The 27,703-nt window shown below is 40.5% G+C and overlaps 1 protein-coding gene across 1 annotated transcript in view; it reads left to right on the forward strand.

Annotated features, from left to right (window-relative positions):
* LOC146643760 (uncharacterized) overlaps positions 1-27,262 on the forward strand; it is a 403,826-nt gene extending 376,564 nt beyond the window's left edge. The window contains exons 2-4 of the mRNA XM_085395395.1: positions 19,433-19,501; positions 22,296-26,989; positions 27,079-27,262. Of these exons, the coding sequence (XP_085251521.1) occupies positions 22,977-26,989; positions 27,079-27,262 (4,197 nt within the window). The 5' untranslated portion in view covers positions 19,433-19,501; positions 22,296-22,976. The remainder of the gene's footprint in view (positions 1-19,432; positions 19,502-22,295; positions 26,990-27,078) is intronic.
* Positions 27,263-27,703: the final 441 nt, after the last annotated feature.

A 27,703-nucleotide genomic window follows, 5' to 3' on the forward strand; every position in this document is an offset into this window, starting at 1 on the left:
GAGGCAATACCTACGGTGGCCTGAGAGGCCAAACGGACTGCAACTTAAGAAAACACCAGCAATAAGAAAAATGCTGCAAAAGCACACAAAACAGAATGGAAATAGGAAAAAAGAAAACAGAAATAGGAAAAAACACAACGGAAGTGTTTCTGGGGAGACAATAACCCGACGGACCAGTTGCAGGAACCCAGCTAGGCGTGTTTTATCATGATTCATATAATACTGATGACAGAGTTTTAGGCTAATAGTTAGGCTAACACACTTACCGCTCATCTTTTCTTTCCTCACAAACCGATAGATCCTCCACTTCTTTTAAGTGTCTCCCAGCGCAATTCTTAGCATATTTTGGTTCCTGCAACTGGTCCGTTGGGTTATTGTCTCCCCGGAAATACTTCCCTTGTGCTTTTGGAAATCTGTTTTTTCCTATTTCTGGTTCCGTTTTTCCTATTTCCGTTGTGTTTTGTGTGCTTTTGCAGCGTTTTTTTCATTGCCGGTGTCTTCTTAAGTTACAGACCATTTGGCCTCCCAGGCCACTGTACATACCTCAAAAATAAATAGATAAATAAAAATAAAAAAACCTATTCAGAATCGTGGAAGACTCTACAATAATGCAAAGAAAACAGAGAAAGCCCCAACAATGACATGGCCCCCCATGAGCAAGCACTTTGGTGACAGTGGCAAGGACAAACTCCCTTTTAAGAAGAAGAAACCTCCAGCAGAACCAGGCTCAGGCAGGGAGGAGCAGCCATCTGCCGTAACCGGTTAAGTGCAACAACAGACCAACACCAGTGTGTGTGTGTGTGTATGAGATTGTGCAGATAAGTGCTTGAGGTAGTGACATGTATGACGGTATGTGTTTGCGTGTCAGTCCAGTCACTGACTGTTCAAGTAAATGCACAAACTGGTTTTTCAGCGTCACTCTGAGACAGGATGTTTCTAATTTTGGAGATATTGGAAGAAAGCAGTCCTAGGTATTTTTTTAATATGCGCATTGAATTACATATCCTGGTCAAGAACAACTTCAAGATTCCTCACAGTGTTACTGGAGGCCAAGGTATTGCCATCCCTAGTAAGCATCTGGTTAGATACCACATTTCTAAGATTTACAAGTAGTACAGTAACCTCAGTTTTATCTGAATCACAGCCAGTTAGCTTGTGGCTGTCACTATGAGTCTGTTCTTTACTGTTTGTGTGGAGGACACAAAATAAACCGTAGGGCAACAATCACAAAAAGATTCATAACAACAATAAGAAATAAGAAACTTAAATTACCAACACCCAGCTAAACATGCCCAGTTTGAAGAAGCTAATAAAGGCAAGTAAAAAGTCCTATTATCTGTGAAGCTATAAACATACCGGACAATTATGTAAGTACCTCATAGTTGTTTTGTTATATACATCTGTTGATCTTACTTTTGTTTAGAAAGGTAAAATATGTCAGGTGGATGTTTCAGAATTCTTTAAAAAAGAAAACTCCTGAAACTCTGTTTCAGGAGTTGCATTGAAGAAAAGTTGATCTTTCTTTGTATATGCTGCCAATTTTAGTTCTTAGAAAGAAAGTTAGAATTGGAACAAAATGGTGGTGTCAAGTCACAAAACATCTGGAATCCGTGACGAAAATAGCAATCAGTGCATCCCTAATTAATTAGTTACACTGGAAACTAAAAGGTGATCTGAAGATAAGTTTATTCAAGTTGATTGTTTTTTTCTTTTCTCAAAGTTCGGTTATGACTCATTCTCCATCACAGAACACTTCAAAATGCAAAGACATGGGGCTATGAGCTATAAATATGGATCAAGAAGGAATATGTATTCTTGGCACCTGCCAAAGATACCTTCACACCTCGATTTATGGATCTGAAAGATTTGTTTGCTTCTCAGCATTCCACCAGTAACCTCTGAAGTCACACGCAAAAGATATCCTACCACTTTGTATTAAAACTGCAGAGTTAAAATACTTTGACAGGTCCTTTACTTCAGTGGTCAAAATAATAATTACGTTCCAATACCTGACCTGTGAACAAATAAACACACAATCAGAAAGCAGCTGCAGGTGTATGCAAAAACCCCAACTTAGACAAATAGTCAATAACTGATAACTATTCATAAGTTTTAAATATGGGCCAACATGCCGATGCAACTCATTCAAGACAATCAAGGGCAGTCACACAATTACACACCTTAAATGGCACAGTTTTATTGGGATTAGCCTGTAGATTCAGCTGTTGTGCAGAGTTTTATTTTATAACATTTAAAAATGAACTCACATGCAATACAGTGCAACACACACAAGAGAAAAACTCTATTTTTTTTTCTCAAATACACACACATACCCTCAGTGACCCTGCCATTTTCTCTGATTGTGTGATTGATGTGCCTATTGATGTTCCATATGGTTTATCTCTGAGGCTATGACCTAATGTATCGATCCAACAGTGTGTGTGAGTCTTTGTGTGTTGTTTTGTATCTGTTTTGCATCAGAATGTATGTGTGTGACTGATGGTGTGACGCACTACACGACTCTTGATGCATGTGTATGGTTGGACGTGTTGTGTATCAATCTGTCTGTGAATGTGTGTGTTTCAGGCGTGTGTGTGACCTTCTGTCATTGATTACAGGCAGGGCGTGATTGGAATAATCACTCTGCTGTCAGGGGGCTTGTCACAGAGGCATTCAGCACCATACCTGAACACAGCACAAACCTCATCTGAGATGTTTGATGTGTTGACATGTGCCTTGAACAGCAATGAAATTTGAATGACATACCAAACACGCCCTTGATGGCATTGTTTTTAAAGCTCCACTGCACATTTTTTTTTCAACTACGGTACACTAGGGCTGTTCAGTCTGTTCAGATATGATTTCTATTGTTTGTAAGGAAAGGGAAAGTGAAAAATATCAGTTTATTAAAGACATGCAAGAGTATGTATAATGTGATAAAATATAACCTCGTTGTTAGCAGGACTTAAAGTTGGGTAAATATAACTGGAGATAAACAACTATACTGTGTCACTATGTACTAAAATAACAAAACAACATCAAGAAGCAGTGTGAGAACGATTATATCCATTCTCACTGTTTCTATAGGAATTTAAAAAAGCAGCTAGGTCTTGCTAATCAAATGCACCTGATCAACTGATCATCAGTAAGTGTGACCAGACTCTACAGGCCTCTGTTAGCATGTTAAATGTTAAAATTCATGACAGTAGAATAAAAAAGGCTGAATAAGTATGGCTTGTTTGGAAGTGTTGCCAGGAGAAAGTGTCTCATTTGTAAAAAAGAACATGGCAGACGGGAAAGTTTGGCAAAGTTGCATCTGAACAAATTAAAAGATATTTGGAGCAATGTACTTTGACCAAATTCAGTATATTAGCGCAGTTATTGCTAAACGTCAGCCATGGTGGTAGAGGGAGACTTGGGCTTGTTTGGCATCCATAGAACCTAAACACCTTGCGGTCAATGAGTTGACCATGAACTCATCTGTTAATATTCTAGAGTCAAATGTGAGGCCATCTATCTCACAGCTAAAACTTGGTCAAATTTGGGTCATGCAGCAGGACAGTGATCAAAGTCCAGACCTCAACGTGATTGAAATGCCGGGACAGGACTTTAAGAAAGTTGTGCATGAACGAATAGCTGTAAATCTTAATTAACTGCAACAGTGTAAAGAAGAGTAGGGTAGTGTGTTACTGCTCATTAAGGTGGATCTACAACTTAAATAATCACTGGATGTGCTTGTTTTTTCACGTTGTTTCTGCATTTTGTAGTTTATTGTTTATTAACAAATAATTAATCACAGTAATACTATGTGATGTGCCATTGTTCATCTGGGATTTTGTTTGCTTATATTTTTGTTTTTATTTCAGATCCTGGTGAGGAATATATTTATTTATTATTATTATTATTATTATTATTATTATTATTATTATTATTATTATTATTATTTCCTGATACATAAAACCTTAGAAATCCATGAGGACGCACCTTCTTTGTCACATGACTTTAGGTTATGAGGCAGTGTCCAGTCTGACGATTTCTGCATCCTCATGGTCGAGCGATCTCTTTTTAGGACTTCAGCCTCCTGCCAAGTGCAGATTATTGTGAATCGACACCAGATGTTACACACTGGTACTAAGTAACTTTGAAACGACCAACAGTTAAATATATTTTGACCCTTTTTTGCATTTGCTGACTAAACACCAGTTATAGGCCTTTTAAGCGAAAGCAGGAGCTGAGCAGAGATGTGGTGCTAAAAGGATAGATGCTTTTCTAGTCTGTTGAGTTAACATGTCAGCATGTGGGATGAACAGATTATATGTAATATAGTTTTATATAATTTAGTTGAGTTTTTTAAAATCATTTTAATACAAAGGCAGCCAACTCAATGAAAAGTTAAGGACCTGAGAAGGCACATAAGCTGCAATTAGCCAGTTTCTAATATTGGAGTTAAAACTGCGATAGAAAATCACAGACAAATATAGTTTTGTTTCTCTTGCAAGCTTGCTTCATCTCTGTGTGGTGCTAAAATAGTTCACTTCCACTCAAGCTCTCACAGACACACTGCAATGCAGCTGGACTTCACTGGCCATATAAACTATAACATTGCCTAAAGCCAATCTCCACCTTTGTTTTCCCACCCCACTCTTTTGTTTCTTTCTGCTGAGTTTGCAAATTAGCATCCACACCAACATTTACAGGGTTTCACTCCACACATACACACATACAAATAAAATCTCCAGTTTACCCTCAAGAATCCAAAAGAAATCAAACACTTATCAGAATACTGAACTTCCACTGACAACAGATAAAAACAAAGCCTTAAAACTCTGTAGTCATGCCACATACATGGATCAGTCATCTTGAGATCTGCTACTTCAATTTTGTTTTAAAGCAGATCAATAAATAGGATTATGCTGTCCTTTTCCTTGGGTCTTAGCTCTTATCTTGGTTTTTACTGCTTGAAAAGAACTGCCAAGTAGGTGCATGTAAACTTAGGAGCTCATAGATTTTATAATATGCATTTTCTAGAAGAGAGTTAAAAGTATTTTGAGGAAAGGTTAGCTGGATTTCAAGTACAAAGGTGGAGGAATAAAAACTTCCACTGCATCTCTTTAGAACGGTGGGATAAGAAGAAACCAACAAGTCAGGTGAGGATTTCATATCATCACATGCTGTTTCTGTCAGCATGTGATGATGTCAGTCATGTCAACTCTTGCATATGTTGCTGCCTCAGATGTCAGTATCCTAGAAAAAGAAAGATGCTAAAAAAAAAACCCTGATAACTTTGGAATGCAAATAAGCTTGTAAACTGTGAACATGATTCACAAACCAGTAAGAAAAATCATATATTGTATATATGCATGTATATATGTATTTACAAGACTGTGTTTAGTTTAACTCTGTGGCTTGTTTTGGATTTGAAGTTTGATTGATTTGTTTGATTTAGTTGAGTAGACAATCCATGGAAAAGTGTTCATTTTTGAATCTGTGCCTGCTGAAACAAGAATGTTGTTAATCTATGGCCTTCTCAGATTTATTTTTTTTGTGGTTAATTGTTCCAGCCTGGAAGACTGTGTCAAACACTAGAATAAGATATACGGTATTAGAGTTCGTCAAAAAATTGAGAAACTGATTGACAGAAAATCATTCTGCAACAATGCTTTCTTATAAAGGAAGACAAGCATACAGTTTTTCTTCGAAGTGGAAACAAATAGATGTAGTTTCAAATGCATTGGTAGCAAAAAAAAAGACATATAGGTGTACTTACTTCACAAACACAATGTTGCAGAAAGGATGAGGGCTAGGTTTAATGTTGAGAAGCATGAATCAAGCTTCACTATGGATTTCTTTTCCTCTCATCTAACTTGACTTCCTTCCCTTTTCTATTTGAAGTCAAAATAAGACTACAGAGCTTATAAACCCATGATGGATCAAAGTATTAGGGGGAAAAAAGATTATTTCTGGAGCATGACTTAGTTGACTCGGTTACAAATTAAAAAATAAAGAAATAAAATGCCACTCAGAAAAGATGCAGCCACGCACAATTCAGCATAAATTATGACCATATATATGTATATATATATATATATGTATATATATATATATATATATATATATATATATAACTCCAATGAGGGGTGTCGAACTCCAGGCCTTGAGGGCCGGTGTCCTGCAGGTTTTAGGTATTACCCTGGGTCAACACACCTGAATGAAATGATTAGTTCATTACCAGGCTTCTGGAGAACTGCAAGAGACTTTGAGGAGGCAATTTAGCCATTTAAATCAGCTGTGTTGGATCAAGGACACAACTAAAACCTGCAGGACACTGGCCCGCGAGGCCTGGAGTTCGACACCTGTCTGCTAGACAATCAACCTGCTATCTGTGCAAAATTGCATGAAGTTTTCAAAGATTTTCAAACCCAAAGAACATTGTCTTCTGCACGAAGTAAACAAAATCATGCAGTCTTAGGAGAAGAACAAATAGGCAGAATCATAGTCTGTTAGTGAACGAGATCAGTTTAGTTGTACTTTTTAATATTAACAAAGGCCTGTGCATAGCATATAACACAGAGCAGATTTCTCTAAGCTATTGTAATGATGGTTCATGTCATTTTTTTTAAACAGATTTTTTTCCATGCAATGTGACGGTGAAAGTCAATGATTAGTAATAATAATATTTGTATTATTATCAGTCCCAAGTAGAATGTCATGCGGGATTACTTGGAAGAAGCTTTGATGTGAAATACGTTATATATTTAATATTTTTCAGTCATAACGTGCCATAAATTACAAAACCATTTCCAATACGCTTTCCATGTCCATAAATATCCTTTAGTACCTCGGGCTGTGGGTGGACAATAAACTGGACTGGTCATGCAACACAGAGCACCTGTATAAAAAAGCCCAAAGCCGACTGTACTTCCTCAGGAGGCTGAGGTCTTTTAACATCTGCAGGAAGCTCCTGAGGATGTTTTACCAGTCGGTGGTTGCTGGAGTACTTTTCTATGCTGTGGTGTGCTGGGGGAGCAGCACAGCAAAGAAGGACTCATCCAGGCTGGAGAAACTGATCAGGAGGGCTAGCTCTGTGGTCGGCATGAAGCTGGACACTCTGGTGACAGTGGCAGAGAAAAGGACATTAAAGAAACTGATGGACATTATGAACAATGCTGGGCATCCTCTGCACATGGCCATAAACAACCAGAAGAGTCTGTTCAGTGACAGGTTGCTTCTCCCCAAGACAAGAACTAACAGACTTAAAAACTCCTTTGTCCCACACGCCATCAAACTGTTTAACTCCTCTCTGGAGGGGAGAGGGAGGGGAAACAGGAGGACAAAGGAGGGGGGAACAACTAAGCTGTAGTGCCTCTTCACCTCACTGTACAATACCTTGTGCAATACTTTTTGTAAATAGTCAACAGTGCAATAGACTCAATACTTGAAATGTGCAATTCACTTGTATTTTTATTTTTATTCCTATTTATTCTATTTATCCCCTTCGTATATTTTATTTATATTTGTCTCTGTATTTATATATGTGTGTGTGTGTGTGTATATATATATATATATATAACAATTCTGTAACTGTAACTTCGGTCGTTGCTGTGCTTTTTGGAAGTCGAATTTCCCAGAGGAACCCACCCGAGGGATTAATAAAGTTCTATCTTATCTTATCTTATATGCATGTGTATGTGCATTAAAGTCTTTTTGAATAAAATGTATTGCATGCCTTCAGAGTTTTGATTATGCATCTACCTCCTGTTCTTACATAATTCAAACACATAGTTCAAACACTCATGCAAGGAGAGGAAGTCATCTGTCGGCTCATTTATGCAGGTTCCTGGTTTGGTCACAAGCATTTAATATTGTAGGGAGGCAGGATTATAATCATCGGGTCTTTTAATTTCTATCAAGCTCAAATATTGTAATCACCACCACAAAAAATAAAATTAGAGACAGCTGAAAATGCTAAGATGAGAGTTATTTTATGCAAAAAATTGAGACAAAAAAATGGATGCCAAATAGGTCTCTAATTGGATTCAAAGATGTCTTTAAAAGTAATTTTAAAGAAAATTTTAATTTAACTTGTTATACAGAGTTTTAAATGGATGCAAATTCTTCAGTCAGTGCACTTATATTACATTAAATAACACCGCAATAACAAGTTGCATATATATCTGCAAATCTTGTCACAGTAAAGGGAATTCAATCTTTACTACAATGCCCTTGAATACACCAATTTTATAAGACAATACTGAGGACATAACATATTCAGAATTAATAAAAAGAAGAAGAAAACAAGCCTATTGACAAAAACAATCATTAAAAGCACTGTGAGAGGGCAAGAGAATGCACGATCCTGCTGTGAGTCAACAAGATGTTGGTGCGAGAAGAGAGTGAGAAAACACAGCTTATTGGGGTTTTAACAATACTGAAATTCAGAAATGTTATGCAATGAAATATAAACTTCTGAACAAAAACTTATACACATGAGAGCTGCTTCTAATAGCCGCCTTATGTCATTATGTGACATGAGTTGCATTTTTGTTGTCTTTGTTTATTCAGGTAATGGCAATATATTGTTAGAACATGCGGTATGCCTCATTTAACACTGACCTAATTGCATTTCTTTTGTGATATTTGTGTTGTTTCAGATTTCAAAGTCTTGCAAAAAACTGTGCAGATAAACTGATTTTTTTTTTTAAAAGCCTGTGCCTCATATGAATAAACGGAATAATGAAACATTTTATCTCAAAATATAGGTCTTTGTTTTCACTTTCTTATTTCTCCTCTGACCTAAGTTCGCCATAACAACAGCACAGAGAAGCCAACGCTGAACAGTTTTAATGAGAGCATATTTTGTGGCTGCATGAGCCAAAGGCTGGGTTACTAGAATTGATGATATGCATTGTCCAGATCTTGCTCAGTACAGTGTTAATAAGTGCTCGGGGTTAAGGAGGTCTGCTCTAGTGGTACTGGACAGCCGTGTGTGTGTGTGTGTGTGTGTGTGTGTGTGTGTGTGTTGTCCACATTTATTAATCCAGGGATTATTATCAAGCCATCCATGCTTTTCTATTTTTCTTTTCAGCTCTGCCCTTATTGGCCCTTCAAATACCAGCATGAACCTCAGAGACCTGCCCTGCAGAGTCTTTTAATGTCAAGTGACCAAAGCAGTTTGGGGTTAATTGTCTCGCTTAAGGCCACATCAATGTGTATCAATACTAGCAAACCCATTGTTAATGCGCTTCCATTTTATCTTAAAGGATAATTGAGTGAGAATTTTCATATCCTCTCAGATTTTTAAATTGCAAATATTTATACCTTTCAGAGTGTCAAATACAAAATTAAACATGCTTTGGACCATTTAAAATAAATACATTTACAGAATTTACTCATGCATTGAGTATTTACATTGTGAATACTACAAATCCATACTGACATTTATTGGCTGTTTTGTGGTATGTTCTTACTTTTTCTATGTACCCAATCACCTTTTGTTCTAAAACGACCAAACCTTCTTGTTCCATTGCACTAATGAGTGGGCAGATTTTATTACTAGCTGTTTGAGTAGGAAAATAGCAACTGAATGTTGCTTTTGAACCCTGTGTGTTTTTATTTTTCTTCACCTCCTCTGTAAACAGGAATCTAATCATTTGCTGCCTAGAATCCCCACAGTCACTCCAGTTGTTCCACAATCAGCTATTTTGACCTTTTGCAGAAAGCTACAAATTACTACAGTGGAAAAAAAAATCCCATCATGCTTTGGTTGCACATTGGAATATTTTTTCATTTTCTTAGAAGATTTCATACTTAATGGTAGAAATTGCACAGTGCAAGCAATGCTTATAAGGAACTTATCTAAATGATCGTCACATATTAAGATAATAATGTTAAGAGTCTTAATAAGAATAAAAAGTTGTCTGCTGCCAGTTTAAGTAGTGAAATAACATCCCACATAATTACTACTCCTTTTCTGAGTCACAGTGTGAAATTTACAGTCTACAGCAGGACTCATCTCAATGGTTGAGAAAGTTGTAAAGGAGCGTGTGAGGTTACTCCAGGTGAAAGAACACTGCTTGTACAACTCAGGTACACACTAGGAAAAAAAATCATCACGGGGGAGAAAAAAGTGCTTGGATTTCTCCAGATAGCTCAAACTGGTCTTTTGTGGTTGTCATGTAAGTGTTGGGTACAAATTGCAGAGCTTTACTGAGGTATTTGTTGTCCTACAAGGGTTCACTGATATCACATACACCATAATTGGGGTAGAGGTGCTGACCTAATGATACTGTTTGCTCAAAAAAAAAAGAAGTTAAAAGTCTTTCAGGCAGAACTGCAGAGTGAGTTCACAATATATGTGGTCTCTGTGCTCTGCTTGTACTCATTTCTTGTTCACTATGCACATGTGCACTGTTAGAAAATGCATCTTGAAAAAACGGTGATATCCCGGCAGCTGGGGCGCCAAAATACGACCGTATAATTACAGAAAATAACTGTCCCATAAAAATACGGTTATTTCCAGTAATGAAAATACAATTAGTTGCGCTAATTTGACATGGAATCTCGCCTTCTTCAAGTGCCGCTAAACATTAAATTAGGAACATGTTAATGTCATTAAACAATGAAATCATCTATAAATAGGAAAAAAAAACCATCTTAAAAAAACGGTAATATTCCGGCAGCTGGGGCGCCAAAATATGACCGTAAAATAACAGAAAATAACTGTCCCATAAAAATACGGTCATTTTCACTAATGAAAATAGAGTTTGTTGCGCTAATTTTACATGGGATTCTGCCTTTTCCAAGTGCTTTTAGACATTAAATTAGGAACATTTTAACTTGATCAAACAATGAAATTACCTATAAACAAGGTCAATGAATGTGGCAATATGAATCATAATACGTAAATGTACAGAAATATACAGTTAACAATTGGTTTAAATAATAATGGATTGCATGCCCTGGGACAGAGGCGAGGCTGCCATATCACACCATCAGCCCCTTTGGCCATCACTAGTAGGAGGTAGGTGAAGAGTCTTCATCACAGACACAACGACGGAGAGTGTCCGAGCCGGGGCGCGAACCGGCAACCTTCGGATCACAAGGCAAACTGCCAACTCTTGAGCCACGATCACCCTAACCAGCAATGATAATAATACTTATGTGATGTAACACAAGCTCATAGGGATCATGTTATATGCTTTTCCATAGCATTACATTTGAATTCAACAGTTCAATCTTTCAAATAATGGACAGATATTTGTGAAATCATGATACATTTGTGAATGTATTTTAACAATCTAAATATGCATATGTACAGACAGATACATTTAATAATCATGAAAATTATCTTGTATTACATTACAGTGATTTTACGTTAATTTACATTCAAAATGTGAAGTCAAAGTCTATTTACGTAACTTTAATGATATTCTAGAAGAACAGAACATTACTGTAAAATGCACAGTAAAATACCTTCATATTAGGGTTTCTTCCTACAGTCGCAGCCATACCCGCGACCTTATTGTTGTTAGTTCACATTCATTGGCCGATACTTAGCGTCATGTTATTTATATTAATTGCAATGCCTACTTCTACATTTCTTTTTCAAAATATATAATTAGCACATTGTGGCATGCAAAGGAATCTTAACAAAGAAGCTCACGGAGAAAGATTGAGCTTGTTTTTCAACTCCAAGCTGGTAGGGGGAGCTCCTTATCTAAACACTTGCCAGTGCTACAATGTGCCTCAAGCTTCAACAACAGCACAACAGAAGTCACTCATGGTACAGCACTCTCTCTACAAAACAACAACTGTCAGTGACGCTGCACCACGGCATAAACACAACATTGAAAATAACAGTTAAAAGTAACGTAACCATAAACAATAAAACAAGAACATCTAAACAGCAGCACATGTCCCAATGCATGATGGGAGAGAACTAGCTGTTCCCCCAACACGCCACAATATGTTTTTTTTTTAGTTTTTATTCCTATTAATTATATTTTCACTTGTTACCTCTGAATTATTGAATCAGACCTAGGTGACATGAAATTTTCAGCAAAATTATAATTCAAATACTCCTTTAATGATTGATTATTCTCATTAATTTTCGATCATTTTATATATTTTTCCATAGTATTACATTTGAATTTAACAGATCATTCTCTCACATAACAGACAAATATTCGTGAAATTATGCTACATTTCTGGATGTATTTTTACAATCTAAATATTCATATGTACAAAAAATATATTAAAAAAACAGGTAAATTGTGTTTTATTACATTTACAGTGATGTTAAGTTATTTTACATTTGACGTGTCAGATCACAGTCTACTTATGTAAATGTAATGATATTCTAGAAAAACAGTACACAACTGTAAAATACACAGTAAAATTATTTGACATTACTATTTTTTGGAACAGTGTGTGGTATGTGATAGTTGAATTCAAATTAAGTCCAGTAGGATAATAGCTATGCCCACGTCTTTTCCTGTAATATTTATTTGTGTGTGATACTCTTGTGATATGTTGTCTACAACCATTTAATACAACCAAGTGATGTTCTGTACACTGTAAAAAAATTGTAATATAAAATTATTTTACTGTGTATTTTACAGTTTTGTGCTATTCTTCTAGAATATCATTAAATTCACATAAATAGACTGATTTTACATTTCAAATGTAAATTAACGTAAAATCACTATAAGTGTAATAAAACATAATGTTTTTTGTTTTTTAAATGTATCTGTCTGTACATATGCATATTTAGATTGTTAAAATACATTCACAAATGTATCATAATTTCACAAATATTTGTCCGTTATTTGAAAGATTGAACTGTTAAATTCAAATGTATGCGATCGTGGCGAGTAAGCAGCCAAATTTGCAAATTCTGTGGAATAAAATAGGATGTTATTTGGTCAGGGCTTTGATATGTCCAATGCTGAAGACTCATCTTAGTCACTGACTTTGAGTTTTGAACTGAATCTGATGTCAGGCATAATACAAGTTTACTTAAAGCTTTATGAATTCTGATTTATAATATGTCTGAACTCACTTGACCTTAAGAATCAAGTCTTTTTTTATCATTCAGTCTCTTTTATCCCTCATTTTTTGTTTCTTTTGACCACGTAAACCACCACCTCGGCTTCTTTCACTCCTTTCAAAAGGTGAAGTGAAGTGAAAGAAGCGTGAAAGAAGCCATCTATGTCCACTGTGAAAGGCCATCTTTGAACAGAGATGGTGTTTTACGTGGTTTACGACGCCAACTGTCTTCCATCTATAATCCAGTTTTGAGATCCCTTCCCAGACGCCTTAACGCCCACTCACATCCTGGGCCATCTGACCACAGGAAATCGCATGATTGCTCGGGCTAGGTTTCACAATGAGCTCACCCGAAACCTTGGCTCATTGTGACCCACACCCGTTTTCACACCTTGGCTAGAAGAAGCTTCTCAGATGAGAGGTGAAATGTGTTCAAGCAACTTAAAGAAGTCCAGACGCTTTTTTCTTTCCAAGCTCCTTAGACTACGATGTCCTGGATGACTGAGAACCCTCACAGACATTTCTATGTATATTTGCACGTTTCAATAAATCACGGCATCTACTGTAGTTCTTATTTTCCTTACAAAATATGAAGACATTAAGGGCAAGACTTTTCCATAGAACTGTATTATATTATAGAAAAAATATCATAGATAATACAGATGCTATAGTACCATAGAGCTGGCCATATGTTTGTTAGGTAACAACAGATATACCAGGCTGAAACAGTTTATTGTTCATGTCTGTGTAGGTTCTCAGTCATCCAGGTCATTGTAGTCTAAGGAGCTTGGAAAGAAAAGCGTCTGGACTTCTTGAAGACTTCTTGTTGCTTGAAGACATTTCATCTCTCATCCGAGAAGCTTCTTCAGTTCTAAGGTCAAATGGTGGAGAGTCCCAGATTTAAACCCAGTGGGAGTATTCCCCCACAGAGGGACAAAAGGACCCCTGATGATCCTCTAATCACCTGAACCAAGGTGTGAAAATGGGTGTGGGTCCCAATCAGCCAGGGTTTCGGGTGAGCTCATTGTGAAACCTGGCCCCACCTTAGTTTATTGTTTAATTTTTCTAAATGTAAATCTAAGAAAGTGGTTCAGTACACCATGGTGCATGTTTTTGGTGCTTTGGGCCAATCTGAAACACTTCTGAATAGGTTTTTTGGTTGGTTGTAGGTATATATCCCACAAAAGGACATTTACAACTGTTTCAGACCTTATTTGTGTGCTCCCTGTCTGGCTGGTCTTCTTATATAGTGGTTTACACATTTCTGTGTATGCTTTTCCCCCTCTTACAAAAGAAGAAACAAAATGGAAAAATATTGCACTCTCTCGTTCTAAAATATGTTTGTGATGTGTTTCTATCAGCCTGTACACTGGGTCACTTTTTCCCTCTTGCTTTGTTTTCGCGTGTATCGCTGTGATGGATCTAGAATGACAGCTAAGTGCACTGTGAGCCAAGCACACCTGACAGCAAAGATCTCTACTATATAAAGCAACTATACTGGTAGTTGCTTTACATAGCAATAGTTAATATGCTTGCACATGTGCATACAAACTATAGTTTTCAGTGTATATGTTAGAAAAAAGTATATATCAATTTGTCATATAGAAACACAATATCATATAAAGCACAATCTTGTTTTCTGGTGAAAACATAAGAGAGTAAAAACTCTTGTGTTGCCATTTGGAAATTAGCTCCCAGAAGGGCCAATAACAGTGATACAGAAAGGTCAAAGATGAGGCTCAAAAAGACAGTACAACCCAAAAGATATTGTCATAGTGGAGTATGTCAACCATTGGTGAACAACTGGTGCAAAATACCAGCCCTGAAAGCAACTGACAGCTTCAAGAGAGGCACCACCCCTCTGTTTGGCAAGCCAGTAGCACTGATGTGTAGTTGGTTTGTCTGTGCAGATGTGAACAAGGTAATTGCAGTCTGGTTCCCCATATGTACTGTGGTGGGTGGTCTAGGTGTAGTTTCAAACAAACCGCAGCATGGTTAATTTACCGTAGTCCAACGTGATCCTCGATCTGACTCCACTCCCATTTGTACACTGCATGTTTGAGCTTAACACCTTCCTGTTGGGGGTATGCTTTTTCATTCTGGAATGAAACAAAGTGCAACAGACATGCCAAATAAACAAAGTGCAGCAATTATCTGTAAAATGAATTTAAATTCATGTTATCCAGTAGTCTACAACACAGCATCTTTGGCCTTTATTTAGCTTTATTGCTCCTGCTGCAGTCAATAGGCAAATAGAACTTTCTCATATGATTTGTAGTGACACGTTTTGGTTTGCTTGGAGTTTTCTATTTGGAAAAAGAAAATCAAATCAAAAAAAAAAAATCAAATCATGAGAAAAAGCTACAAGTTTTCAAACTCATCCACTGATTCAGATCAGAGTAAATAAGTCCACTGTAGGTGTGAAAATGATCTTTGTGCCAGTATATATGCTTGCGTCGATCTGATTTAAGCTGAATATTGTCTCTGAATATGTGAACATGTGAAGCTTCATAACTGCTAAAGAACTCGAGTCTTTTAATATAGGACAGTGACTGAATCAGGCAAAGTGCAAAATGACATGTTTTCTCGTTTGCTTGACGCTATTTGTTAATTGGGTTTGTTGCTTGTCAGTGGTTTAGAATATAAATCGAATACAATTATATTGGAATCTATAAAAACTATTCATTTTTATTACAGTTTTTTAACACTCTAGTTGCTCATGAATTTAAAATGACTTACAAGGTGAATCTTTTCCCCAATTCACTAGCTTTTTTTTCCCTCTAAGCCATTAGATGGTGCAACAAGATAATTCTACTGCAAACATCCCATGACAAAAAGCAACCAAGAATACAACTATGTCCTCCAACTTGTCATTTTATGGCCTCGCCACAAGTGTGCTAACCTGAAACATAAAAAACGTGTTACAGTAGCACCACCAAAATCACAAGTATTTAGCCATTTAAGCCCCCATGACTACAGATAATACAAAATTATAGTCACAAACAAGCAAACGGTTACATAACTTTCCACTCAAAACACACAAACACACACACGAGGGAAAGAGAACATCACCTTAAACATTTCATACTCAGGAATGCACTGAGAAAACAACCACTTCAAGCCTAGATGGTCCTTTCTTTCCCCCTTTTCCCTGCCCTCATTAAATATCAAATATCTCAGGGAGCAATAACACACAAAGAGGCACACACACATGCATTCCCTTTCTTATACATGTCATCAAGATCTAAATCAGTGACACACTTGCACACAAAAATGTTTTTTTAATAGTTGGTAGAGAAATCTCAGTCCCTTAACACTTGTATGTGTGTGTGTTTATGTGCATGTGTATGTGCTTTCACAGTATAACAGTGGCTTCCCTTTAGTGAGTCTCAGAACTGCAGCGCAGTTCTCTGTCATCGCCTGTTTTCCTAGTAGAATGCCTCTCAAATGTTCAGCCTAGTTTCAAGGTAATTAAGCATGAAATCGTGAAAAGTGTAAAACCCCAGAAATAAATGACTCTAGAAGGACTTAGAAACCACACCCTGATGTTTTGGCTCTGACTTGGAACTCTGAACAGTGGAAATTGAGCTGTTAGAGCAATTAAAAGGGCTTAAATCTGAATATTAATTATTTCAGGGATTCGTGATATCTGAACAGCTCAGTGGGCATGAGAAGACCTGTGAAATGGCCTTTTTGAAACGGCAGAGATAATGAGGTCTGAAATTCACTGTTTCTGATGTATTAGCCGTCTAACGCTAGTTGGTTTCATAAACCCTGTGAACATTTGAATATGAAACTGATAACACCAAAGTGCTTTAGAGGACAGATGGAGAGGTTTTTGTGGCTGCACATAAAAAAGCAGACAGTTAACACATACTTGATCTTAGTTTGAAGTATATTATTGTTGTGACTACTGTTATCATCAATAAGTATTGTTTCTTTCTTGTTTTCTTCCACATTTCCACATTAGTATGTTATGGTAATTCCATCAACTTCAGCAGCTTGGCACTAGAAATAAAGCAGTGATGTGCCAGGATTTTTACAGAAAAGACCCCACCCCAAACTCCCCATTTATAAAAAACAAACTAACTAATTTCCTAATTTTATTCTTGAATATATGCTGAAATGCTATTCCTTGACATTTTCTGTCATTATTTACAAAAAAGGACTCAAATCGCAAGATGTCCTGGAAAAGGTGCAAAGATTTTATTGAATAAAATGAGACTTGGATTTGTTAAAACTGTAACAGAAATCAATCAAATAAAGAATTCCCAGACTTTGTATCGTCTCTTGTTACGAACTTGTATGTCCGTGTGTTTGTTTGTGCAGGTGCTGTGTTTTTGTCTATGTTAATTCAGCTCTGCCAGGGCCCTGTTCCGATTGGTGCGTGGACTTACTGCCCCGGCGTGATTGGATCCAGCTGGAGGACCCGCCCAATGAAAGGAGGCTGGAGTGCTACAGCGGGAGAGGTCCTCGCATTTCTCCTCATCACCCAGCAGTAGTCCTGTGGTAGCCGCTGGCTGCAGTATACGTGCGAAAATTGTGGAAGTGGAGTGGGTAGGGGTGAGCTGCCGTTTATTTTGATCACCCGTTTTCTCCTGTTTTTGAGTTGGTTAAGGAGGTCAGACTCTGTCTTTATTTTTGACTTTATTTTGGTGAGGTCAGGGGTGCGGGATTTGTGTAGGTTTGTTCTGTTTATTGATTTGGCCTTGGCTCACCCTGAAGTGTTGACACTCCCGTTTTGGTTCTCTTTATTCACCTTGTAAATAAATCTCTTCACATCTAATGGATTGTTGCGTGTGACTGCTTGGGTCTTGGGGGGGGAAGCGAGTGCCTCGCTCATGTTATGGCCTGGCCCTAGACGGGTCGTAACATGAATTGGGGGCTCGTCCTCTGCCTTTTTCTGTGGGTTTTTGCGTGTGTTTGGTCTGTTGGCGGTTTTCTTGGGTGTGGGGGTGGTAGGTGTGTGGAATTATGGAGTTTTCTTTGGATGATTTTGTTACTTCGCCTTCGTGGGATAGAATTGTGAAGTGCAGGAAAGCGGATTTGCTTATCATTGCTAGTTGTTATGATGTTCAAGTGTCCTATGGTGCCCGCAAAGCGGTGGTTAGGGACGCTTTGTGTGCAGAGTTGGTGGAGCGAGGCGTTCTTCCTGCCCCGCAGGCAGCTGTAGAGCAGCCTGATGGCGGGGGTGTGAAGGTGGCTCCGGAGGCTGAGCCGGGGTCGGATGCCAAAGGGCCTGTTAACGTGCTACCAGCCGAGGCGGACTCTGATGCGGCTGAGGCGGGCTCTGACACAGCCGAGGCGGACCCTGATGCTGCTGGGGCGAAGCCTGAAGCAGCTGAGTCTGGTACGGCCGGGGAACCCCTGGCGGGGCGGTCTACGGAAGATCTCCGTTTGACCCTCCGTATTAGGGAGGTGGAAGCCCGTGCTAAAGAGCTTGAGGTACAAGCAATGCACCTCCGTGTCAGAGCTTTGGAGCTGGAGCGAAAGCCCTCCACATCTGCCTCTAGTCATCCTAGTACGTCCACCGCGGTCCCGACAGGTTTTGACATCACCAAACACGTTAAACTGGTTCCCCCGTTTCGTGAGGCCGAAGTGGATTCCTATTTTAACGCTTTTGAGCGTATAGCGGCCGCGTTAAGTTGGCCGAAGGAATTTTGGCCGCTGCTGTTACAATGCAAATTGGTTGGCAAAGCCCAGGAGGTGTGTACCAGTTATTAAATTATTCTGTTATTATATGTTACCTTATATATGTAATCAAAGTAGTTGAATTAGAATACTGCTGTAGATCACATTATACCCTTTAATATAGAGTGTGTGAGCTGTATGTAGTTTAGTTCTCATTATACTTTTGAGTTAACAGAACATATTCACATATTAGTTCATTAGATAAATGTGCATCACTCTGTATCCTTGATCTGCTGGGAATGTGTTACACTGTTTTCTTGACATGCTTAATTGTTGAATCATGAAGAGAAGGTTGTAAGCAGGAGACTCTGTGTCTAAAGACAGGGGAGATAGACAGACCACATTCCACACCCCCACCTTACAGAAAGCAGAGAAACAACTGCCGAGGTCATAACTTAGGCGCTGTAACAGAGAAAAAATGTGATGTTTTGGCTTTTACGACTAGCTGGGGGCCACTAGAGACTATAAAAAGCTGAGCAACCCGTCACCATTTTGAGACATGTGCCTGACCCTCTGGTAGCATCTCTCCCGTCCGGACGTTGTAATGCTCTTATTGTTGAATTGTATGGAAATAAATGATTGTTGATTGAGCATTTATACACCGAGTATTGTCCTTCCTTCAGCCCAAAGATTCAAAGAATTGGGAGAATCCAACAACTTGGTGCCGTGTGACCCGGATCTTTGGTGTGCTGAGGAGGTGTAGATTTGGCCTTTGGTGAGATCGTGGGGCAAAGTGAACAGAAGGCCGGCCTAAAACAGAAAGGTAAGCACAGCCTGTTGTATTATAAATACCAAATGTGCATATTGGGCTTTCCAAATTAATCTGTTCACTGAGTCACATGTATTTTCACAGTAAATTGGTCGGTGTCTGGTTTTTGGCGCAAGATACTAACAACATAAGTTGAGGCTGAATTCCAGTGTGTTAAATAAACTGCTTCTACCGAGATACTAATAACATACTACGTTGGACTAGTTGCAGTAAACTGCTTCTACCGAGATACTAATAACATACTACGTTGGACTAGTTGCAGCCACTTTACCTTCCACATTTAATTTTGTCTAATACTGGCTTCTGTAGCAATAATACATTAGAATTTCTTCTGAAGACATGGCCATTAGTTCAGTACATTGAAGTCGAGGTTTGAAGTTTGTTTATGGTGTCGGTTACGTCCTGGCTCTTGCCGGCTATGAAATAGAAGTTGATTTAAGGAAAAGCAGATGCTGGCTTCACGGTGCGGTTGAACGCTGGCAACGCGAGAGCGAAACACGTCCGTAGGTTTGGTTTATGATACGGCCGTGTTCCGGTGGTGCGGCCGTGAAGCGCAGTAGTGGTTGGTGCTAATTTTAGTACATTGAACAGAGGCTTGACGGTGGTTTGTGGCGCCAGTCGAGTTTTTTTTTAAGGGCTGCGGTCATAAAACAAAGTAAAATTTTACTTGCCAAGAAGTACATAGAGCAAAACCTGGTTTATGATGTCGGGTATAACTTCGGGGATGCAAGCATCACTTTTATGATGCGACTTTGCCCCGTTGTGGCGGTCATAAGCGCAGAGAAAGGGGTATTTTGGTCTATGGTGCAGTGTGCTTCAGAAGATCTAATAGTTGAGCTCAGAGGTTTCTGTGCAAATTTCTGCTGATGAGGAGCGCTCTCTGTGTGTCTCACTGATGGTGAAACGCGCTGTGTGTGTAAGGCGCGCTCTGGCTGTGGGTGAGGCGCGCGCTGAGTGTGCTTTTTGTGTGTGTGAAGTCTGAACACAGTGACAGTGACGGTTGATGTGTTTGATTAGGAGGACATTAGAGCAAATACACATTTTAGGATCAAAGGTTGATGCCTAGTGTACCTGTGGAACATTTGCCCTAGGAGTGGCGACCCTCCTGTCCGTGGACGCGTGGCCAGGACCGGCGTTGTCCGGGTGCCGAGGTGGTGACTTGGGGAGGTGAGGGCCCCCGCATAGCTACGGAAATAACACTGGAACGGCCGTGTAATCACGGGTTCACATTTATTCCGGACTAGAACAAGACACATTTTGCGAACAAACGTTGAGTCTAGATTAGTAAAGAAATATAAAAAGGTTGAATTCCTCGTTTCAGTGGTTGAAATTGTTGTGTGCCTGTCCCCTGACGAGTGTGAAATTAAAATAAAGAGGGAATTTGGAGCCACATAGAGATAGACGGGCATAATTGGGTGTATTACTCTGTGGTGTAATAAAAATAAAAAGGAGAGATAGTAAGAGGTGTGCAGTGGAGAATTATGGAGGAGTACAGAGAGGAATGTGTTGGGAGACTGGCGTACAGTTTACGCTGTCAAGGTAGGCGTGTTGCCTGCTTATCGGTTTAAAAGTGATGAAAATGAAATTAAAATAAATCTCTTAGTGTGTTAATACAGGAAGCTGCGGACCTGGACCAACTGCCCCCACAAGCACAGCGGCCGAAGCAAAATTATAGGTAATGGGAACCACACCCAACACGAATCAGCAGCTGTGAAAAAGACAGCAGCGAGGAGAGAATTAGAGGAGAAATTAAGAGAAGTTTTAACACATAAAATTGGGGCCAACGGACTTGTGGAGGTTGGGAAGGCGTCCGGAGCATCACAACAAAAAGGTGAAACAAAAACACACACAAGCAGAGAAATCTGAGAGAAAGGCTCCTTTTAAGGTAACGCCTAGTTTGAGAAAAGATAAAATTAACCTGCTTTTATACAAATGCACATACACGCAATGAAGAAACAGCTTACACTCATGAACACGTGAAGATTTTCCAGCAAGGTTAAAGAAAAATTAACATACTTAAATGATGAAGTCTATACATTACTGACAAAGAAACCCTCTGGGTTGCAGGACAACAATTTAACTAAAAAAAAAAAAAAAAGGAACACTGGTCTAACCAACCAGGCAAGACACAACAAATTTAGTGGTTAAAAGATTCAAATTGTGACATGTTTTCTGTTGATTGATTAAGAAAAGTGATTACTGAATGAAAGAAAGTTCCTTTTTGGGCTTTTAAACATGATCTTAAGAATTTTAACATATACCGGTGTTGTCCTGTCAACTTGGTGGGTTAGGAGTTGATTATATCGGGAGACAAAAAACAAAAAAAGGGGGAGAGAAGGCTGACACAGGGCCTGGCCCCATTGTCTCCCCTCTGAATAACACAGCCAACACAACAACATTTTCCTGTTCGTTTGTTTTTGTTTTTTGTTTGTTTTTGTTTTGTTTTGTTTTTGTTTTTTCTATACATATTTAATTACAGGCTGCTTTGCCGGCCCTGAAAGCCGAGGCTGACTGGACTCCTGCTCTCCCCCATACGTGACACTGACCAAATGCTGCAACAGCTGGACCCACAACAACGACCTGAGAATGTCAACAGACCTGCAGGAATGTGATCTCATGCAGCCGAGACGGAGAGCACTAAACCTAAGGCCCGTTTCACTACACGGGGGAAAATTCCCAGACTGCGTCAGCTGACAGAGCTGTGACGAGACGCCCGCCAAGCCCGAATGAAAAGTAAGGCCGAGCGAAAGAATGCTGACCTTGATAACTTTGCATTCACACTGTGCAGGACAGTGATGGACCAACACGGATGATCGGGTGGCGAAAAAGGGCGTGACCGAGACAAGAGGAGTAACTGAGGACAGAAGGCACCTCAGAATGGACAAAAACACAGAAGAAGATGCAGGTTTCACCTGCGGTGAACATCGACACTGGAGAAAGGACTGCCCCAATTGGGGTCAGAACCAGGATGGACTGAATTTTGAGCAGCAGCAGCAGCAATGGTCGCAAACAAACTGAAAAAGGAGGGGGGCAGGACCCCAGGGCACGCTTCAGGCCGTGGTTTACCCAGAACACCAGAACAGGAAAGTGATGAACACACACACACACACACACACACACACACACACACACACACACACACACACACACACACACACGTCTCCAAACACACAGATTCAGAATGAAGTGAAATACACACATGAACACGTGCACTCGTTGAGTGAGTGAGAAGGGACACGCACACACACACACACACACACACACACACACACACACACACACACACACACACACACACGTCTCCAAACACACAAATTCAGAATGAAGTGAAATACACACATGAACACGTGCACTCGTTGAGTGAGTGAGAAGGGACACGCACACACACACACACACACACACACACACACACACACACACACACACACACACACACACACACACGGGAATGTTGATTCACTGAGAAGTGATGCACACACATACACATGCACACGCTTGTGTATGTGTGTGTTTATCAATTGAAGATAGCCTGGATTATGACGTCATGAAGAAGACTGTGTTGCAGGCATATGAGCTCGTCCCAGAAGCCTACCGTCAAAAATTTAGGAAGTGTGAAAAAACCGCCAATCAGACATTTGTGGAGTTTGCCCGTGAAAAAAGTCGCCTGTTTGAACGATGGTTGCAGGCCAGTAAAGCACAGGATTTCGAGGGGCTGAAAGAGCTTCTTTTGTTAGAGGAATTCAAAAAATGTTTGCCGGACCAAGTAGTTATTTATCTGAATGAGCAAAAGGTGCCCTCACTTGCTAAAGCGGCAGTGATGGCTGATGAGTTTACTCTCACCCACAAAACTATATTTTCAGCCGCTGTCTCACAGAATATTAGGGTGGGACAGGAAAGGAGGATAAAGTCACCAAAGATAGGACTGAAAGATAGACAGGAGGATGGTGTTAATCGCGACTGTTTTTATTGTCGCGGACCCGGACATCTAATCGCTGTCTGTCCTGCGCTCCGGAGGAAAGAGCAGCGCAAAGGCTCTAGAAATCCAGCGGGCGTAGGTCTCATCAAAGTTGTCCCTTTGCCTAAATCGCATTCCACTCTCACCCGTGATTTGCACCATGTGGATGCAGAAATAGAGCCACGTTTTAAACCGTTCATCACGAAAGGCTTTGTTTCTGTGACGGGAGAAGGGGGGGACAAAGTGCCTGTTACTATTCTTCGGGACACAGGTGCGCATCAGTCGTTTATGTTGGATAGTGTACTACCATTGTCAGATAAAACTGCTTGTGATTCGGATGTGTTGGTTTGGGGAATTAAGATGAGCGTTCTTCGGGCGCCGTTACACAAAGTCCATTTACATTCGCCCGTGAAAACGGGGCATGTCAAAGTTGCGGTGAGTTCCCAGTTGCCGATTAAAGGGGTTTCGTTTATTTTAGGAAATGACTTGGCTGGTGGGACAGTTTTCCCACCGCCTGAAGTGGTGGAAACGCCTATTTCTTCTGTCACTAAGGTTGTCGCCCCTTTGTCAAATGTGTTTCCTGTTTGTGCAATCACTCGTGCGCAGTCACGCAAATTTGATGACGTTATGGATGTTGCTGACACGTTTATGGCGACGCCAGACGAGAGAATATCTCCCAGCCGTGAGAGTGACAGAACAAAAAGCGATGTGATGAAACTGATGCCAGAGCTGGATGAGAAATTGAATAGGGATGCATTGATAACCGCTCAGCAGAATGACTCATCACTGGCCCCTTGTTTTCTATCTGCAGCTAAGAGTGCAGGAAGTGAATCACCCACTTCTTATTTTTTGCAAGATGGAGTTCTTATGAGGAGGTGGTCCTCTGACCGGTGTGGTTTGCCTGGTGCTACGCAGGTGGTGGTGCCGAAGCCACATCGAGGGCAGGTGCTTAGCTTAGCGCATGATGCCAGCATGGCTGGACATCTTGGGGTGAACAAAACATATCATCGGGTGTTGCGCAACTTCTTTTGGCCAGGGTTGAAAGCTGATGTGGTGGCATATTGCCGTACCTGTACCACATGTCAGATGGCGGGGAAACCTAACAGACCCATTCCACCTGCTCCGTTACATCCTATTCCAGTAATAGGTGAGCCGTTTGAAAAAGTAATATTGGATTGTGTGGGTCCCCTGCCAAAAACCAAATCCGGACACCAATACATACTTACAATAATGTGTTCAGCAACAAGGTACCCAGAGGCAATTCCACTACGCACGCTGAAAGCAAAACCGGTGCTAAAAGCACTACTTAAATTCTTCTCTACTTTCGGGCTTCCAAAGGTTGTTCAAACAGACCAAGGAACGAATTTCACCTCAAAAATGTTTGCACAGGTTGTGGAGGAGTTGCACATAAAACATGTAAAATCCAGTCCATACCACCCGGAAAGTCAAGGTGCTCTGGAAAGATTCCATCAAACCCTCAAAGCTATGCTGCGCAAGTTCTGCGCGGGGTCGGATAGAGAATGGGATGAGGGTCTGCCGTTATTGTTGTTTGCAGTCAGAGAAACCACTCAGGAATCCTTGGGATTCAGTCCGATGGATCTGGTGTTTGGACACGTGGTCCGCGGTCCCCTCCGCCTTCTGAAGGAGAGGTGGTTGTCAGAAACTTCTGAAACTCAGCATAATGTTCTGGATTATGTTAGCGGACTTCGGGAAAAGCTTCACCTTGCATGTCAGTTAGCTCGAGAGAATCTGTCACATACGCAAGCTAAAATGAAAACTCGCTATGATAAAAAGGCTGTTTGCAGAAGTTTTCAGCCGGGAGAGAAAGTGTTGGTGTTGTTGCCTGTGGTAGGGTCCAGCTTATCAGCTCAGTTCGCTGGCCCATATGTGGTGGAACAAAAACTCAGTGACAACAACTATGTGATCCAGACCCCAGACCGCCGGAGAAAGTCTACGGTTTGTCATATTAATCTGTTAAAATCGTTTCACTCGAGGAGTCCTTCGGGTGCGCCGTCTCCAGTGTGCGCCGCTAGTACTGTTTCTCCCTATGAACCCTCTGATGACGGGCTACTCCAGAAAAGTGAAGCGCTGGGTAGCGGCCGGTTGAAAAATTCGGAGATCTTAAATGGTTTAGACACATATTTAATCCACCTGTCTGAACCCGCTCAAGCTGACATCACTGATCTGATAGAAAACAACTTATCACTTTTTTCTGATCACCCTCGTCAAACTGCGGTCCTGTGCCACGATATTGATGTGGAAGGACATAAACCGATTAAGCAACATGCTTACCGAGTGAACCCAGTGAAAAGGGCGATAATGCAGAAGGAAGTTGACTATCTCTTAGAACACGGTTTAGCCTTTCCGAGCGCCAGCGCATGGAGTTCGCCGTGTGTGCTAGTACCAAAATCCGACAACACTCCTCGATTTTGTAATGATTACAGGAAAGTTAACGCTGTTACCAAACCTGATTCATTTCCTCTTCCTAGAATGGAGGATTGTATTGATAGAGTGGGATCGGCATCGTTTGTAACCAAACTTGATTTGTTAAAAGGTTACTGGCAAGTACCTTTAACTCCCCGAGCCTCTGAAATATCTGCTTTTGTTACACCGGACCATTTTCTCCAGTATACGGTTATGCCGTTTGGGTTGCGTAATGCACCCGCTACTTTCCAGCGCCTTATGGCCAAAGTACTGGCGGGCGTGAATAACTGCGATGCATACCTGGATGATGTTGTCATTTACTCATCCACCTGGTCTGACCACTTACAAACACTCTCTCTCGTTTTCAGCCGTTTTCAGGAGGCCTCGCTTACGTTGAACCTAGCCAAATGTGAATTTAGCAGAGCCACCATCACATATCTGGGAAAACAGGTGGGTCAGGGACAGATACTGCCGGTGACCGCGAAAATACAGGCGATCGTTGAGTTTCCAGTCCCACAAACGAGAAGGGCGCTGCGCCGATTTCTGGGAATGTGTGGTTATTATAGAGGGTTTTGTAAGAACTTTGCCACTGTCGTCGTTCCTCTCACCGATTTGATCAGTCCGATGAAGCCTTTTGTGTGGACGCCTGTTTGTCAGACTGCTTTCGAATCTGCGAAAGCATTACTGTGCAGTTCCCCTGTTCTTACGGCCCCGAATTTCATGTCCCCTTTCAAGCTCGAGGTTGACGCTAGTGCGGTTGGTGCAGGAGCTGTCCTTATGCAGGAAGACCATTGCGGCGTGGATCGCCCAATTTGTTACTTCTCAAAAAAATTCAACAAACATCAGATGAACTACAGTACCATTGAAAAGGAAGCCCTTGCCTTGTTGTTAGCCCTACAGCATTTCGAGGTGTATATCGGATCCAGCTCTATCCCTGTTCAAGTGTTCACTGACCATAACCCATTGGTTTTTCTCTCCCAGATGCAGAACTCAAATCAGAGACTTATGCGTTGGTCCCTTCTCTTGCAAGACTTCAACCTGCAGATCAAGCATAAGAAAGGGACGGAAAATGTCATCGCGGACGCCCTGTCGAGAGCAATTTTGTAGTCTAGGATTAAACACTAGAAGGATTGTTTAATTCTTATGGAAGGGGATGTTACGAACTTGTATGTCCGTGTGTTTGTTTGTGCAGGTGCTGTGTTTTTGTCTATGTTAATTCAGCTCTGCCAGGGCCCTGTTCCGATTGGTGCGTGGACTTACTGCCCCGGCGTGATTGGATCCAGCTGGAGGACCCGCCCAATGAAAGGAGGCTGGAGTGCTACAGCGGGAGAGGTCCTCGCATTTCTCCTCATCACCCAGCAGTAGTCCTGTGGTAGCCGCTGGCTGCAGTATACGTGCGAAAATTGTGGAAGTGGAGTGGGTAGGGGTGAGCTGCCGTTTATTTTGATCACCCGTTTTCTCCTGTTTTTGAGTTGGTTAAGGAGGTCAGACTCTGTCTTTATTTTTGACTTTATTTTGGTGAGGTCAGGGGTGCGGGATTTGTGTAGGTTTGTTCTGTTTATTGTTTTGGCCTTGGCTCACCCTGAAGTGTTGACACTCCCGTTTTGGTTCTCTTTATTCACCTTGTAAATAAATCTCTTCACATCTAATGGATTGTTGCGTGTGACTGCTTGGGTCTTGGGGGGGGAAGCGAGTGCCTCGCTCATGTTATGGCCTGGCCCTAGACGGGTCGTAACATCTCTCGATGGGATTGTGAAACCAAAAGATAGTTGGACAGGTTAGTAATAAAAAAAGTGTAGTGGAGCTGAAGGTTTAGA

The sequence above is a fragment of the Rhamphochromis longiceps genome, linkage group LG22 (genome assembly GCF_057381845.1).
Source record: "Rhamphochromis longiceps isolate RC_006_pf linkage group LG22, R_longiceps_female_GT1.1, whole genome shotgun sequence".
Classification (NCBI taxonomy): Eukaryota; Metazoa; Chordata; class Actinopteri; order Cichliformes; family Cichlidae; genus Rhamphochromis; species Rhamphochromis longiceps.